The 17,444-nt window shown below is 40.8% G+C and overlaps 1 protein-coding gene and 1 long non-coding RNA gene across 41 annotated transcripts in view; one reads left to right on the top strand and one right to left on the bottom strand.

The window, feature by feature from the left end:
• The window catches only part of LOC107976949 (uncharacterized), a 35,532-nt gene extending 22,993 nt beyond the window's left edge, over positions 1–12,539 (bottom strand). The window contains exons 1-2 of the long non-coding RNA XR_010146595.1: positions 12,447–12,539; positions 11,522–11,628 (exon numbers count right to left, since the gene is read on the bottom strand). This is a non-coding gene — a long non-coding RNA (uncharacterized LOC107976949). The remainder of the gene's footprint in view (positions 1–11,521; positions 11,629–12,446) is intronic.
• ANKRD26 (ankyrin repeat domain containing 26) overlaps positions 1–17,444 on the top strand; it is a 134,785-nt gene that overhangs the window by 92,010 nt on the left and 25,331 nt on the right. For 25 of the 40 annotated variants that reach the window (XM_054660875.2, XM_063780535.1, XM_063780522.1 and 22 more), the window contains 4 exons: positions 685–730; positions 1,924–2,030; positions 12,471–12,577; positions 15,211–15,742. In XM_054660875.2, coding sequence (XP_054516850.2) covers positions 685–730; positions 1,924–2,030; positions 12,471–12,548 — 231 coding nt within the window. In that variant the 3' untranslated portion in view covers positions 12,549–12,577; positions 15,211–15,742. Of the gene's footprint in view, positions 1–684; positions 731–988; positions 3,522–12,470; positions 12,578–15,210; positions 15,743–17,444 lie in introns of those variants that run through there. The other 15 variants (XM_063780543.1, XM_063780538.1, XM_063780518.1 and 12 more) reach the window with 6 other exon arrangements.

Genomic DNA, 17,444 nt, shown 5'->3' with positions numbered 1-17,444 from the left:
GAGTCTCGCTCTGTCATCCAGGCTGGAGTGCAGTGGTGCAATCTCAGCTCACTGCAACCTCCACCTCCTGGGTTCAAGCAATTCTCCTGCCTCCGCCTCCCAAGTAGCTGGGACTAGAGGTACAAGGCACCGTACCTGGCTAATTTTTTTTTGTATTTTAATAGAGACGGGATTTCACTATGTTGCCCAGGCTGGTCTCGAACTCCTGAGCTCAGGCGATCTGCCTGTCTTGGCCTCCCAAAGTGCTAGGATTATAGGCTTGAGCCACTGTGCCCCACCAGAAAGTTTATTTTAAGGAAAAATCCACTAAAGTGAAAAAACTGATTAAGCTTTATAAAGGTCAGAGTTTTGCTAAGAATTACAAAGTAATGCATTCATTTCAAACTATGACTTCAGTTGTTTGAACTTGTACAAATAAGAGAAAATATCACCTTTCTGACATTATATATATGCAGTAGACCAATATTGTACTTTTTATCAGATTAAACAACATTACACATTTTTTAAATCTAAACTTAAAACAAGTAGGAATTTTATTTATGTGATTATTTTTATATTTAAGCAATCAAGTTAAGTGTAGTCTTTAAGAGTATTACAGGCCACATTTTGTAAGTGATACATCATTTCTATGTTAATGTCTCTTGTCTAACTTAAACATTATAAATAACATTTGACTTTTTTCAGATGCAGCAGGAGTTGGAAAAAAATATAACTAGAGAACTCAAAGAAGGTATGTTGCCAAACTTCATGGATTAAATTTAGATTAATTAATTGATTTCTGAAATAAATTGTAAATCGTGAGTGGGATCCCTTTCCGTTGTTTGGCTAATAGATACTACATTAAATGTTCTTTCTTACACACATCTAATGAAAGATGTGAAAACATGAATATTCATAGTGAAGAGTATACTTACTTTGTCTCATTAATTCATCATGTTCCATAGCTTTAAAAAAACTCAAGAAATCTTTGCACCTCTTTTTTTTCCAGCTCTACACTTTCTTCACTTCTGCCATCCCCATAGAACTGTAGCCAGCATGCAGAAATTATTCTTAGAAAACAAAGACATCATCAACTTCTCAAGGTTATGGTGGTGATTTAAGGCCCAAAGACCCCAGACTCACTAGTAATATCTAGTCTGGAATTACAGTTCATAAGCAGTCGCTTGACAGGTGACATTTGAAATCTCCAGTCATTTACTTTGTCATTGGTTTCCCTTTGCCCTCAGGAGAAGTTCCAAATTCCTTAGCATGGAATAAAAATACCCACATCAATGTGGTCCTTGTGACGTTATTCAACCTTATTTCTCACCCCTTGCTGTTCTTCGGGCCCCTTTGCTCTGGCATCCAGCCACCCTAGACCACGTGGAATTCCACAGGGAGCTTCCTCAGCTCCAGCTCTTGGCATTTGCTTCTTCCTTCTGTCTGGCATATGTTTTCCTTGTACTTCAGGTATCAGTCTACATATTGCCTCCATCAAAAAGCCTACGTTATTGACTCAGAACTGGGATAGGTGTCCCTTCTGTGTGTTCCAGTAGTGCCCTGTCTTATACCTGTCATGATATCTGTGACTTTGTATGGAAATTGTATGTTTGTCTGTTTTTTTCAGATTATAGCATATGTTTGTTAGAGGTGGATCATATCATCTTCATCTTGTAATTCTAGTGCTTACTTTGCTCATGGTTGTTGAATAAATGAATGAAGAGTGAGAAAGCCAGAAGCTCTGATATTTAACCACAAGGATAATTAATTCAGTGTGCAACCATGGGCAAATTATATTTAATAGTAATCTTGTATAATAGTTGTGCATACATATTTTTCTTTCTTATTAATACTGACAAAATTCTCAACTCTTTTACTGACTTCCACTTAGTTAACTATGAAATCTTTTAGGTAAGGAATATAATTCTTTCTTTTTCATTCTAGCTGCTGCTGAATTGGAATCTGGATCAATAGCTTCCCCTCTAGGGTCTACTGATGATTCAAATCTAAATCAAGATCTAGTTTGGAAAGCATCAAGAGAATATGTACAGGTTTTAAAGAAAAATTATATGATCTGAAAGATAAAATTTTATTACTGGGCTGTTTATGTGACATTTTGTTTCTCATTAAATATTAATATATGACATGTAAAAATATTAAAGGAACGTATTTTTGTATCATATATGTCAGATCAAAATTTATATAGTATTTTAAACAATGTTACTTGGCTTCTTTAACTTTTAAGTGGATTTTGCCAATGAAAACCAGGAATATTGAGTTTTACATACTCAAACTGCCCAAATGTGAGCTGTTTAAACAGCCAAACCACTAAGTTGTCATTAATACTTTAGTGCAGTTAATTGATGGCTTATTTGTATTTTGTAATTTTTATCACTATATGTAGTGGTAGAGTTGGACTTAGACATCATTTTGTTGTGCAGGAACTGTGGTCATTGTTCATGTTTGGATGTATTACAATTGTTACAGTGCCATCAAATTTACATAATTTTAATTTTAAGCACTGATTTATATAGCTGTTCTCAGGGAGAAATAAGATTTGCCTGATTCACCTTTTCTGTTTGTTTATTTATTTTTAATTAACCTTTTGGAAATAGCCTTCAGTTTAGAGAAAATTTCGAAGTTTTAGTACAAAGACTTTCTCCTCCGAACAATTTGAGAATAAATTGCTGACATTATGTCATCACCCCTGATTACTTTAGTGGGCATTCCTACAAGTCAGGACATTCTACATAACTACAGTGCAAACCTTGCAATCAGAAAGTCAACATTAATACATTCTAGTTTGTTACTTCTCTGTAATGTCCTTTATAGCAAAAGGATCCCATTCTAATCCATGGCTTGTATTTAGTTGTTGTATCTGTTAGATTCTTTCAGTCTGGAACAGTTCCTCAGTCTTTCCTTGACCTTCATGACCTTGAATATTTTGAAGAGTAAAGTCTGGTAATATAAGAATGTCCCTCAATTGGGTTTCATGGTGATTAGATTTAGATTATATGATTTTTTGGCAGGAGTATCACAGAAGTGACCCAGTGATCTTCTCATTGCATCTTACCTGTGACCCTACAGTTTTGATTTGCCCTGTTACTGGTAATGTTAGCATTGATCACTAACAGTGGTATCTGCTGAATTTCTCCTCTGTAATGTTATTTTTTCACCTTGTGGTTAATTAGTATTTTACAGGGAGGTAATTTGAGACTATGTACATATCTCTACTCCCCATCGAACCCTCAATTTATTCATTTGCTTGTATCAAATAAACCATGGATTCATGGTTTATTTTATTCAGTGAGTTATAATTCATTAATATTGTTATTATAAATTTGTTTTTCTTTTAAGAAATGTTCTATTTTGACAACTTCAGACTTACAGAAAGATTATAAGAGGTAGTACAAATAATTTTTGGATATTATTCCCCAAATGTTAACATTTTACTGCATTTACTTTATCCTTTCTCCCCCTTCTCCTCCTGTCTTTCTAGATGAATATGAATATAGGTACTTAATACAGATTTTTTTTCTAAACTGTTTGTAGGTTGCAGACACGATGCCTCTTTATTTCTAAATAATGTGTATTTCCTAAATAGAAGGAATTACCTTACATAACTGTAGTATAATGGTCAAAATCAGGATATTAACACTGGTTCAATGTTAATATCTAATCTATAGACCTTACGCAGATTTTGCCAATTGTCTCCAAAATATCCTTGATAGCCGAGGAAAATTCAAGATGGGGGATTTTCACCAGGTATGATGTGTTGGTCCAATTGTTCCGTTTCTATAGTCTCCTTTTATCTGGGATAGTTCCTGAGTCTTTCTTTGATTGTAATGACATTTATGTTTTTGGAGAGTATAGGTCAGCTGTTTTGTAGGCGTTCTCTCCATTTTGGTTTGTACAGTGTTTCCTCATGATTAGCTTTAGGTTGTGCCATTCGGGCGGGGCTTTCACACAGGCTGAGTTCTCTGCAATGCAGCATCTGGAGGTATCTGCTGTCACTCACTTCCATTACTGGCCAATGTTGACTTTGATTATTTGATTTGTTGAAATAATCAAAGTCAACATCCTGCCATGTTTGTCTGTGGTTAAGCTAGTATATACTTTGTATTTCATAAATATCTTGTATAAAGATATTTTGAGGCTTTGTAAATATCTGGCTACTACTCAGAACTTCACCCACAAGATAAAGCATTTCATTGGTGATTTGTGCTTGAATCAATTATTATTATGATGGTTGCCAAATGATGACTTTCTTATTCCTTCATCCCTTCTATATTGATAAATAGAACAAAATCAGTGAACAAATAGGGGGGGAAGGGAAAGCTTACTAATTTGGTGTTCAGATGCCCCCTGGACTTGGCCAGTAGTAGCCATTTCAAGCTGACTTTGTGTCCTTCTGACCTGTCCCCCTTATTCTTTGAGCACTTCAAGGGTCAACTGTATTTTTAACTTCCTTTTCTGACAGCAACCTGGCTCCCTTCATCCTGAATATATATTAAATACTCACTTAATGCCGTCGATAGGCTTTGGAATCTGACTTTAAGTGAAATGACATATAACAGAACCAATTTGGCATAGGCTAAATGATACAAATAAAACATAACGTTCCTATGACATATTGTTGGTCACAAAAACATCACTAATCTTCTAAGTAAAGACCCCAAAACATGAACACTAAACACTGAAATAAATGTGAGCTCTACATATATTTAGGAAAGATTAATTTAAAAAATGAAGATACTACCCAATTTTGGGTGCGTCAGTGAGTGATAGTGGTTGTAGGGGTGGTGCTGTGTCAAGGAATAAATGTTGCAAAGTGAAAAAATTGTCAGGAGCACCTGCTGCCATCATGCAGCTATTTGAACACTATTTTTGTGTTCAAAAATAGTCACAAATATGGCAGGCTCATGGAGCACTTTCATACCACATAATTGTGTACCACAGCATTTGTGTTACGACCATAGACCCTACAACATTTTATTTTATAGTAATTTGCATTCATTCATTCCTTTCTTAACCTGCTTATCCCAGTTCAGGGTCACATATGGTCAGAGCCTCTCCTGCACTTAAGGGTGCAGGGTGGGAACCAGCCCTGGACAGGACATATCCCATTGCAGGGCCACTCACATACACCCGCCCTCACTCTAACTGGGACCATGTCATGACGTCAGCACATCAGATAACCTAACATGCCCAGCTTTGGGATGTAGGAGGAAACCAGAATACCTGGAGGAAACCCACGCAGACAAGGGGAGAACGTGCAAACTCCACCCAGATGGGGCCCCAGTTGGGAATTCTTTCTCTCCTCAGCATGACAATGAAATGATGTTGTTCAAGAATCTGCTGTATTTACTGATTTATTCAATCCTCTTGTGTGTAACCAATCTCTTGTGTCCCGGCCCCTAAGCAGCTGTGCTTCCCACTCCCCCTTGGACTCCAGCACCCTTTATCAGGTTGCCTTCACCACTTTCCTCCCAAGCTGATGCTGTCTTCACCCCATCCTTTCCCAGACACCCTGTGCCAGGCCACCCTCTTATGCTGATGCTTCTGCCTCAGGTGCTGAAAACCCATGTGGGACTATCCTTTCCCCCGTATGGTTGCCTCCTGACTCTGTTCATCTTTGATACCTCATTCTATCCCATCTACTTTTCAGGAGTGCCCTTACTTGACCTCCAACCCTGTAGAGGGTGACACTCCTGATACAGGAGATAGAAAGAAATTATTTAGGCAGATAGCAAGGGTAAAAGAGTCCTTGGCAAAATTTCCCTTTTAACAAAAAGGCCCCAAATCATTTCTTTTCTAACAAGGAGCAGCCTGAAAAATCGAGCTGCTGACATAGATAAGCAAACTGAAAGCTTGCATGGGTGAATGCCGGCAATTGTGCCAATAGAAAAGGGCTACCTCAGGGCTAGGGATGTTCAACATGGAGGCTTCATCTTCCCTATTCTTTGTACAGTAAAGGAAGAGGCAACATGGCACTGGCCAGGCAGAGAACCCATCTGCATAATAAAAGATTAGGGTGGGGGCGGCCAGATTTTCTGCACTATGCAAATGGCACACCTAGCCCTAACCAGTTTTTTGCACCTTATGCAAATAACATACCTGGTCTAACCAATCTTTTGTGCCCTATGTAAATCAGACACCACCACCTCAAGTTCATCTATAAAACCCTGTGCATTTCACCACGGACTGGAAGACCCACCCAGGACCCTCTCTCTGCAGGGGAGAGCTTTTCTCTTTCTCTCACCTATTAAACCTCTGCTCTTAGCCTCACCCCTTGTGTGTTCGCATCCTTGGTTTCTTTGGCATGAGACAATGAACCTCAGATATTACTCCGTCAGTGATGCTGCTTCACTCCCACACTTAGGCCCTTCTCATTTTATCCAGACTCCAGCCCCTAACTCTGGGCCACCACAACTCTAATTTTGTTTCCAGGCTTAGTCCCCATACTTTTGAACCGAAATGTTCAGGAAGAGAAAGGAGAATAGGACTCCATATACCATTTATAATCAACATGCCGAGCTCTACAAAGCAAGCATTTTTTATTGGAATTGCATTGAATCTATAATTTGGGGAGAAAAGACATTTAGAATATTGAGTTATTCTGTCTTTTGTTTGTTTGTTTGTTTTTGAGACAGAGTCTTGCTCTGTTGCCCAGGCTGTAGTGCAGTGGCGCGATCTTGGCTCACTGCAAGCTCCGCCTCCTGGGTTCACGCCATCCTCCTGCCTCAGCCTCCCCAGTAGCTGGGATTACAGGTGCCGCCACCATGCCTGGCTAATTTTGATTTTGCATTTTTAGTAGAAACGAGGTTTCACCACATTAGCCAGGATGGTCTCGATCTCCTGACCTCGTGATCCACCTGCCTCGGCCTCCCAAAGTGCTGGGATTACAGGTGTGAGCCACCGTGCCTGGCCTATTCTGTCTTGTTAACTTATAGAGATCTTGCATATATACATTTTTAGATTTATTCCCAGTTATTTGATACTTTTGATTCTATTATGTTACCTTCCTTACATTTTATTTCCTGTTTCTTATAGAAGTAAAATCTGTATTTTATGTATTAAACTTGGATTCAGCTATCTTGCTAAATTCATATTTTTTATTTGAGTATTTTATCTGTAGAGTCTTGGATTTCCCATATACACACAAAAAATATCTGTAATAGTGACAGTATTGTATCCTTTCCAATTCCTGGAGTTTTTGTTTTTCTTTCCTACTTCAAGAATGATGTTGAATAAAAGGGGAAACAGTAGGCATCCACATTTTGTTGAAATTGCAAAGGGGAAACAATATTTTTCAGTAAGTATGTAGATGGCAGGCTTTTGTTTTTATGATGAATATTCTTCATTATTGTATAGCTTTCCTATTGCTGCATAATAGGCCATCACAAACTTAGCATCTTAAAATCACACACACTTATTTCTCGGTTTCTGTGGGTCAGGAGTTCAGGCATGGTCTATCTGGGTCCTCTGCCCAGGGTCTCACAAGGCAATTGTAAGATCTGAGGTTTATTTTGCTGTAAAAAACTTTTTTCCTGTGAGTTTCAGCTGGTTTCCATCAGGGAAGCTGAGCTTGTCTGCTTCTGTGTGGGCGGAGGGTCGTCTTCAATCTGGGCCCCATTGCTAGGTAAGGAGCTGAGTTGGGAGTTTGTCTTGCAAATTCTCTATAATGACTAAAAGTTTTAACAACCAGCTGGTCTTAATTTCTACTTACAATTCGAGTTCTCAGAAATTGTATAATTTGTGTGATCATTGTTTTGCTTAGCTGGTTTTGCTTGTTTGTCTTCTTGGGATTTTGTTGGTTTTTTTTTTTTTTTTTTTTTTGGTTTGTTTTGGTCTCAAACCTATCAGATTTGATGAATTCTAAACCCCTCTAGCCTATGAGTGTGGAATTTTCACTCCAAAGGAAAAAAGAGCACCATGCTTTTCTCAGCCTTTCAGGGCATTCTCATGTGACTGAGAATCATGTGAGGGTGTCTAGGAGGAATGCCTCCTAAGAGCAGCAATGGCTCCAGTGAGGTTTCTCCTTCAGGAGAACATAATTAGGGACTATTTTCACCTGGCAGGTGCATATAAGGAGCTGACCCCTCCCACATCTGAAGCCCCTGACACATTGTGCCAGGTAGTTGTGACACAGGTGGACCGAACCAGTTCAGAGAGTAATTGCCCTGGAAAGCTAGGTCCACAAGCAGCACACTTTGGGTCTGACACACTCACGGACTTAATAATATCTGAAGGAGAACCCTAACTATAGGAAACGAGGCCTCTACATTGGCTAAAATCCCAGCAGCTGCGCAACAAAAAGTTACAACCTTAGAAACTCTGGCTGGGTATTTGCAAAATGCTTATGGCGAATTGTCATGCAAATATTTAGTCAAATGGACAACTATAACTGAAGCAGACTCTAAGTTACAATGGCCTAGATGGGGATCTTCTGAGATGCCCATATTAGTGCACCTGTGAACTAGAACAGAAAAGGCATGCACAAAAACTAAACAGCCAGAATGGGAGAGCTGCTTTGAGTGATATCTGGAGAGGAGCAAAATGGGGGAAGATTGCCTTACCTCCTTACAGGAGGCCAAGAAACAATTTAGAGATGCTGAGAACCCTCTAGTGCTTTATCTCAGAGAAATCTTCAGAATCACTTACTTCCTCTTGGTGCCTCCCCCACCTCCACGTATACCGCTACTTTATCCCGACCTCTTTGAACTTCCTGGACCAGATCTGTTCCCTCCTCCTGCGTGCTCCATTCTCCATTCTACCATCTTCCCCTCCTCGACTGCTACTCACTCAACAGAAGGCAGCTGGGGATCTAACTTCCAAGATTCTACCTCCTGCTGATTCTCTGACAGCCCCAATGGCACCCTCTCATCTGGAAGATGGGAAAAGGGGGACCCTATAGGGACATCTCTCATGATTGCCCTGGTTTGAAAACAACCAATAATAGAGGAACCCCAGCGTTTGTCTATCAATTCTGGTCAAAGGCTGAGCTGCGAAGCACAGTTATAGAATTTCCTGACTTCCATAAAGATCCAATTGGGTTTGCCCACGAATTTGAGCTCATTATCAGAACCTATGACCCAGGTCATTCAGACCTTTACCAGCTGGTACACATACTTGTTTCAGAGGCTAAAGCTAAGAGATGGCTAGAAAAATCACAGAGGTCAGACCCATTAGCAGACTTAATCCTCAAAGGCCCAATAGAATGACAACAATCAGCCCCCAAAAGTCCAGAAGACAGGCTCAAAGATCCTGGGAGCAAGCACCTGCTCTGCTAAATGTCATTCCCTCAGTGTTCCAAAGGGTTGTGGATTGAATAAAATCTAGCAGTGCCACCAGAACCCAAAAGAATCAGATTAGATCATTTTACATGTTTTAATAAAACTTTGCAACAGTATTGCAAGATGTCAGCTGATCGCATTGAAAACAGTAAAAATGATACATTATTAAATGCAAACTTTTAAAACAGACCAGATGACGATTCAGCCACCCTAGTAAATTGGGTCATGGCCAGGACTAATAAACTAGTTACCTTAGCTGACCAGTTATCCTGGGCTATGATAAAAAAGAAAAAACAAGGCTGCCCAGTTATGCATCTACAGTTAAAGCAATTTGTTGGGGTAATCAGACCCAACACCAGGCCGTGGGGGCTATGAAGTCCAGCAGAGTCAAAGGAATGAGAAAAGACGAGAGAAAGTGGGACCAGGGGGCCGACGCTAGTATGGATGCTGTGAAGGCCCCAAGCTCTGGGAGCCCATGCTATTTATCAGTGATCAAACAAACAAACAGGTGGTGAGGATGTGGGGGTTGAAAGGAAGCAGTGCATCAAGCAAACAAGCCACAGCTGTGGCGGTTTAGCATTTTCTCCTAAACACATGGCTACCTGAGACAATGGGAGTGCTAGAAGCAAGAAGCCAGCAAGTCCAGACACATTCCAAAGGCCACGAGGGATTTTAGACCCTGGACCCCGGACATGTTCCAAGCCCTGCCTCAGCTTCTCTCCCAACACTCAGCTTTTCTCCCAACACAATTAACTTCTCAAACCTCTCAGTCTCAGAAAAATGTTAAACCGCCTCAGAGGACTCTTCCCTCAGCCTGTTACTACTGTAAAAGACTGGGACACTTGAAACGGGACTGCTTTAGGCTGAAATGGAAGCCACAGCAGGAGGATACAACTCAGGAAGACCAGGGGTGCTCTGAGGAAGTTAAAGTGTTTCACCTCTCCTAGTATTCTACCTTGACAAAACAAATTGGGAGAGATTAATATAATCATTAACCATCCTTGACACAGGAGCAGCCATATCTGTTATAAATCCCACCTTGTTTAGAAATCCCATTTCTCAGAGTAATGAAAGGATTAGCATCATGGGTGTATCTAGAAAAACTATCTCAGGTTTTAAATCAAAACCTACACCTTACAGTTTTGTCAGGTTTGGTGCCCTACCAACCAAGGGCCCTAAATGTGACCCAGTCTGTCCCACATGTTCCTAATATGCCCTGAGATCCCTTTCAATCTTTTGGGCCACAATCTCCTCAACATCCATAATGACCGTATTTTTTTTTTTATCAAAAGGTGGATTTTTTTTGGAATATGAGCCAGGAGACAAAACAAAAACAACCCAAAACAAACAAAACAACAAATTAGAGAAACATCCTGACAATGTACCATAGTTTAGTACTAGTAATGTTAAAACATCATCTTGTGTCTGGGAAATAAACTGAAGACAGAAAAAGGAAACATTAGCGGAGAAGAGAGAAAAGTGAAATAAAAGGCAAGGAGCTGTAAACCTCCCTTTAGCCTCCCCAGTTTTCCTGTAACCCCAGAAGTGGAACATTTGGTTAAGGCCATCCTCTCCCACTATGGTCACAGTCAAATACAGACACAGGAAAAATATTCCTAAAGATACTGCTCCCCAACATTGTATAGTATCCTTCTTGACAGTAAGACATAGATGGAATTGTCCCTGTCATACAAGATTATCTCATTATTCCCTGTACCAAGCCCTACAACACCCCTGTATTCCCTGTAGAAAAACCAAATGGTAGAGAATGAAGACTCTTTTTCTTGAGATGGAGTCTTGCTCTGTTGCTAGGCTGGAGTGCAGTGGCGCAATCTCAGCTCACTGCAACCTCTGACTCCGTGGTTCAAGTGATTCTCCTGCCTCAGCCTCCCGAGTAGCTGTGATTACAGGCATGAGCCACCACGCCCAACTAATTTTTGTATTTTTAGTAGAGATGGGTTTTCACCATGTTGGCCAGGATGGTCTTGATCTCCTGACCTTGTGATCCTCCTGCCTTGGCCTCCCAAAGTGCTGGGATTACAGGCATGAGCCACCGTGCCCGGCCTTTTTTTTTCTCACTATATTTCCCAGGCTGGTTTCAAACTCCTGGTCTCAAGATATTCTCTCTTCTTGATCTCCCAACGTGCTGGGATTAGTTATGAACCACCATGCCTGGGCTGAGGGTGGAGATTTGTAAAGAATTTGAGAGCAGTAAACAATATCATAATATTTAGACACTCACATACCCTTCTATCAGCTGTACCCACTCCCAGTCAGTATTTCTCAGTTGTGCATCTAGTGCCTTCTCAAGAATTCCTGTAGATCCACACAGCCAATAGTTGTTTGCCTTCACCTGGAGAGAATGGCAATATACATGATATATGTGGACTGTGATGCCTAAAGGGTGCACAGAAAGTCCCACTTATCTTTCCCAAATATTAAAGGCCGATTTAGAGGACCCGATTTTTCCCCAGGACTCAGTGCTCATCCAATACGAGGATGACATTCTCCTTGGGTTAGACACACTTTCTTCCCCTCAGGAAGATATTTCATATTTACTCACACAATTAGCCAATAAGGGACAAAGTGTCTCAAGATAAACGTCAGCTGTGTTCACCCCAAGTCAAATATTTGGGGGCATATTATCTGAGTCCAAGGACTGAGCATTAACCCTGATAGAGTGAGCGTAGTTTAACTTTCCCCATGACCATCACTAAAAATCAACGTTTAAAGGGTTTTCAGGGCTGGCTGGCTATTGTAGGAACTGGATACCATATTTCTCCCTTGCCCACCAACTTCTGTGCATACCTATGAAGTGAATGGTCTGATCTCTTTTCTCTGCCTTCCTTTTTTTAGCATATGAAAGTGGAGGAATTGCATCTGGGGTAATGACCCAGTAACATCATGACCATCAGAGAACTGTAGGCTATTATGGCAACAGTTAGACCCTGTAGCTCAAGGGCTGCCTCACTGTATGAGAGCAACATCAGCCACTTCCCTTCTATACAAGTCTGTTGAAGAAATAATCATGGGTTCCCTTCCTACTGTTTGTGTACCGCATTCTCTTGAGACCCTTCTAAACTCTCATCATAACTCAACACCTGTCAATAGGTTAACCTCCGTGAAGTTTTGCTTTTATCTCCAAATATTATCATATCCCAGTGTAATTACCTTAATCCTGCCACTCTATTCCAGGGACCTTCTGATGAAACCCCTCATGACTATGTTCTGATGACTGACCAATGTCTCACTTCCAGGACAGACCTGCAATAGATGCCACTGGATAATGCTGAGATAGACTGGTATGCAGATGGGTCTGATTTAAGAGGGGAGCATGGAAATGTTAGAGCAGGATATGCTGTGATTTCCTTATTAGAGGTAATTGAAGCCAGTCCTCTTCCCCAAGGCAGATCAGCTCAAGTAGCCAAGTTGATTTCCCTGACCCGAGCTTTTCAATTGGCGAGCTCTATGTTCACAAGGTTGTGAACATAGGCCCTGACAGCTGCTCTGCATTTGGGTTTGCTCATGACTTTGGGATGCTACAGAAGGAGAGAAGATATTTAACCTTCTCAGGGCAACCCATAAAAAATGACCAACAAGCATCAGAGCTGTTAGAAACCATTCTAAAACCAGAACTTCTGGCAATTATAAAAATCCCAGGTCACTCTAAATTGGACACCACTGAAAGGGTAACCAATTTGCTGATGCTACAGCTAAAAGAGCAGTATTTGAGCCACCAGCCCCCATCTGGGGAATGGCCATAAAACCTGAAACACTTAAAAACATGTTGAAGAAAACCCAGAGCATAGCCCAAACGAGAGGGAAATCTACTTGGAAACAGAAAGGGGGATACCTGTCTCTGCAAACTGAAATATGATGTGAACCTAATAATAAACCCATTATTCCAATGGGATGTCAGATGCCCCTTATGGAATATGTTCATCATCAGACCCATTGGAATCCAGAGAAAATGATATCCTGGTGTAAACAATATTATTGGAAACTGTCATTCCTGGTGGCACAAAAGGTTTACTCCTGATCTGTTTTTTGTTGCCAAAATAAGCCAGGGAAGCCCTTCCATGGGGCCAAGGGTCATTTTCCCCTTCTAGCTGGACCTTTTGAGGTTTGGCAGCTTGATTTTAGCCATAACATTTTATCCACAAATTTAGAGGATCTTCACACAGGACTGGAGACAGCTGCTGTGGAGAGCTTTAACCCAAGACACCAGCCCAGACCTGTATACAAAAGAATGCCTATATTTATTGTATGATAGCCATTACAATGATTGTCCTAGAGATACTGGCAATTGCTGTGTTATGCAGAACCAGGCACCAGCCTTGTCTGATTTAATATCCTTTTAGTAGTTAAAATGAATTTCACAACCTTGTTTCTGTTTATCCTCTGTCCCTGTGCCTTGCCACTGCCACCCACTGTGGCCCATGAAACAAACCTGTTTCTACAATGGGCTCAGGATTATGCAGACAGATTATAAAAAGATGCCTCCTGGATATGCAGACTCATGCCTCTTTCCAATGGCTCCAGCCTTCCATGTTGGGTACCTCCTTTCTATGGTCAGGACTGGATAGAATACCAAAAATGTATTACATCACAGAAATGGTCTGGTATCCTCAGTGCTGGTGTAAGAAAATACAATATATATAATTAGCCCATTGAAAATACACTTAAGAGCAAGGCACATGGGAAAAGGTTTTCAGAGGAAAGGTCCAGCTCAGCAACCCTCACCTTAGTCCCCTCTCTGCAACTAATAGAGAAGTTGGTAACCACACCCCAAGTAACTGCTGAATTTCAAGATGAGATACTGCAAAATTTGTGATTAGTTTAACTGAATCACCCCTTTATTAGGCCAACTCAGCCAGAATGCTCCTTTATGCTGCAAAGAAAGAAACCACACAAAGGGCCAATGGTGAAACAGTCCAGGAGATATGGGGTGGATACCTGGAAAGCATTGTGACCACATTATTACGTTACAAGGCACTGGCATGACACCTATTGGGTACAGTGACCAGATATTAATTGGCTAGCATTAAATGGGACATATTGGCTATGTTGCTTTAACTTATGGCCTTGATTACCCCCAGGATGGTTAAGATGATGTTCCCTAGATTAAGCTTGGGCACAAGGATGAGTAATTCAGAACCTGCCAAACTAGCAACGCTTTTTCACTTACAGTCTTGCTGGACACGTTCTGTATTCCAATGGTATGATCGCTTAGCTTCTGTCTTTGTACCATAAATAGCTATTGAACGTGTTATATGGCATACAGAGGCCTTAACAAATTATACCCAAAAGGTCCTAAATGATAGACACATGAGTATCTCTTTGCTAAACAATGAAGTCTTACTAATGAGGAAAGCTGTGCTGCAAAACCATATGGCCTTAGATATACTCACAGCAGCCCAAAGCGGAACCCGTGCCATCATAAAAACTCAATGTTGTATTTATATTCCAGATACATCAAATAATATAACTTAACTTATGGCTGATATGAAAACCCAGATAACCAACCTGTCAGATCTAAAACCCTTGGTAATTGACTGGTTGAGTGGTTGGTTTGGATCCTGGGGAACTTGTGGCAGAAGATATTGCTCATAATAGGAATAATAATAATAATTAGTGTTCTGCCATGCTTTTGCTTACAATGTTGTAATAGTATATTCTTGCAAGTAAGTCAACATGCAACCAAAAAGGCTAGAGTAATAGTTGTCCAAAGAACTGCTCTAATTGAGGAGGCAGTAGCATAGCCTGAACCAGCTTCTAGGTTTGCTTTCCATTTTGCTATAAATCTGGGAAAGTCTCTCTCTTTTTCTCTCTCTCTCTCTCTGTGTGTGTGTGTGTGTGTGTGTGTGTGTATGTGTGTGTATTTTATCTTTCTTTTTTACTTATCATATTTTATCTCCATGAAACATGACCTTAGGAATAAGCCTTCCAAGTAATGTGGGACCTGAACATCCTGGCGACAAGGGACAAGCTCAAAAAAGAAAAAAGAAAAAACCTGAAACCAGAGACTTATTTACCTCTAAAATTCTTTCTCCATAAGATTTTAAAGAAAAAATGGAAGGAAAATGTAAGAGGAAAAGAAATCTTGGGACCTCAAACTCATAAAGCCAAAAGAAAAATAAAGCGAAGAATTGGATCAGGCAATCCTGCCTCCCATTTGCTTCCTAAATAAGATGGCTGCAAAGATAAAAAAGTTACATACCTCCCTCACAATTTGCCCACAAGGAGATTCTTTTGTGGGCCCCAAGATCTTTACCCTAAAACAGTTATATGGAATTTCACTCTGGCAATGTAAATTGATAGCTTATCTTCGCAGGTGCAGGACAAAGGACAACTCAAAGTCATCCCTCTGCTGACCTGAGACAAATGCGTATCTGAGTGCTTCCTCCGCCCTCTTGTCTATGTCATTTTATGTTAAAATGCATAAAGTACTGATGTCTTCAGCAAGCCAGATGAAGTCATGAGTGTCTATTTCCTCTACCTCCCTCACACATGAAAATTGTGTATTGAGTGAAAGGCTGATCAAAGGCTCAAAAGGATGCAACCATTTTGCCTTTTTATCTACTGAGACACGTTTTAAAACTATTTCTTTGGTTCACACCCGTAATTCCAGCACTTTGGGAGGGCGAGGCAGGTGGATCACCTGAGGTCGGGAGTTCGAGACCAGCCTGACCAAAAAGGAGAACCTCGTCTTTACTAAAAATACAAAATTAGCTGGGCATGGTGGCGCATGCCTGTAATCTCAGCTACTCGGGAGGATAAGGCAGGAGAATCACTTGAACCTGGGAGGCAGAGGTTGCAGTTGCAGTGAGCCGAGATCGTGCCATTGCACTCCAGCCTGAGCAACAAGAGTGAAACTCCATCTCAAAAAAAAAAAAAATTCCCTTCCTTCAATATCTACCCTTTCCCTTTTAAATATTGAAGCCCTCAAAATCATCTTTGGAGGAAAGCATAGACCTGTCTCCTGGGCACGCATCCTTAATTTTGGCAAATAAACCTCCTACAATGACCGAGAGTTGCCGTGGTCATTTTCTTTTATTTACATCTAGCAACCATGAAGGGATTCCTGAATGAAGGTGGCCCAGGCCTGCAGCAGCTCTCCTATTGGTGCTTGGTACTGGCTTGGGCTGTGTTTATCACCCTAAACGATGGGACGATTTGCTGAGGTTTGGGACCTCCTTCCTCCAGGGATCCCTGACCTCCCCAATTTTGTTGTTTAGTTGGGGGGGAGGGTCTGAGGTTTATTTTGCTATAAAAAAACTCCTTTTCCTGGGAGTTTCAGCTGGCTTCCATCAAGGAAGTCGGGCTTGTCTGCTTCTGCGCAGGCAGAGAGTGGTCTTTAGCCTGGTCCCCATTATTAGGTAAGGAGCTGAGTTGGGATTTTGTCGTGCTAATTCTCTTTAATGACTAAACGTTAGTTTATTCTTCATTTCTCCTTACAATTAAAGTGCTCAGAAAGCATAATTGGTGTGATCAGTGTTTATTTTGCTGATCTGTTTTTGCTTGTTTTGTTAAGGTTTTTAATTTGGTATGTTTTTATCTTTCTTCTATCATATTTGACCAAGTCTAAATCCCTCTAGCCTATGAGTGTAAAATTTCCACTCTGGAGACAAGAGCATCTTGCTCCTCTCAGTCTTTCTGGACATTCTCATGTGTCTGAGATCATGTGAGGGTGTCTGGGAGGAATACTCCATAGACATGGCTCGGATTAGGTTTCCCCCTTATAAGAACATACTTAGGGTCTATTCTCAGCTTGTAGGTGCATATAAGGAACTGACCTCTCCTGCACCTTAAGCCCTTGACACACTGTGCCAGGTAGCAGTGATATGGGTGGACCAAACTGGTTCAAGAACTAATGGCCCTGAAAATCTAGGTCAACAAGCAGCACACTTTGGGTGTGATACACTCCCCAACTTGGTTAAATTTAGTTTTCCTTTTTTTCTACAGTTGGTTAAATCTTAAAGAGAACTCTAAGTTAGGAGGGATGAGGCCTCTAAGTTCGCCAAAGCCCCCACACAGCTGTGGAACATAAGTTTCATCCTTAGAAACTCTGGCTGGGTATTTGCAAAATACTTCTAGTGAATTGCCATGCACATATTTAGTCAAGTGGACAACTATCACCAAAGCAGACTCTAAGTTACAATGGCCTAG

This window comes from Pan troglodytes, chromosome 8 (assembly GCF_028858775.2).
Source record: "Pan troglodytes isolate AG18354 chromosome 8, NHGRI_mPanTro3-v2.0_pri, whole genome shotgun sequence".
Classification (NCBI taxonomy): Eukaryota; Metazoa; Chordata; class Mammalia; order Primates; family Hominidae; genus Pan; species Pan troglodytes.
Note: the sequence above shows the minus strand (reverse complement) of the source record. Positions and strands in the feature narration are given on the sequence as shown.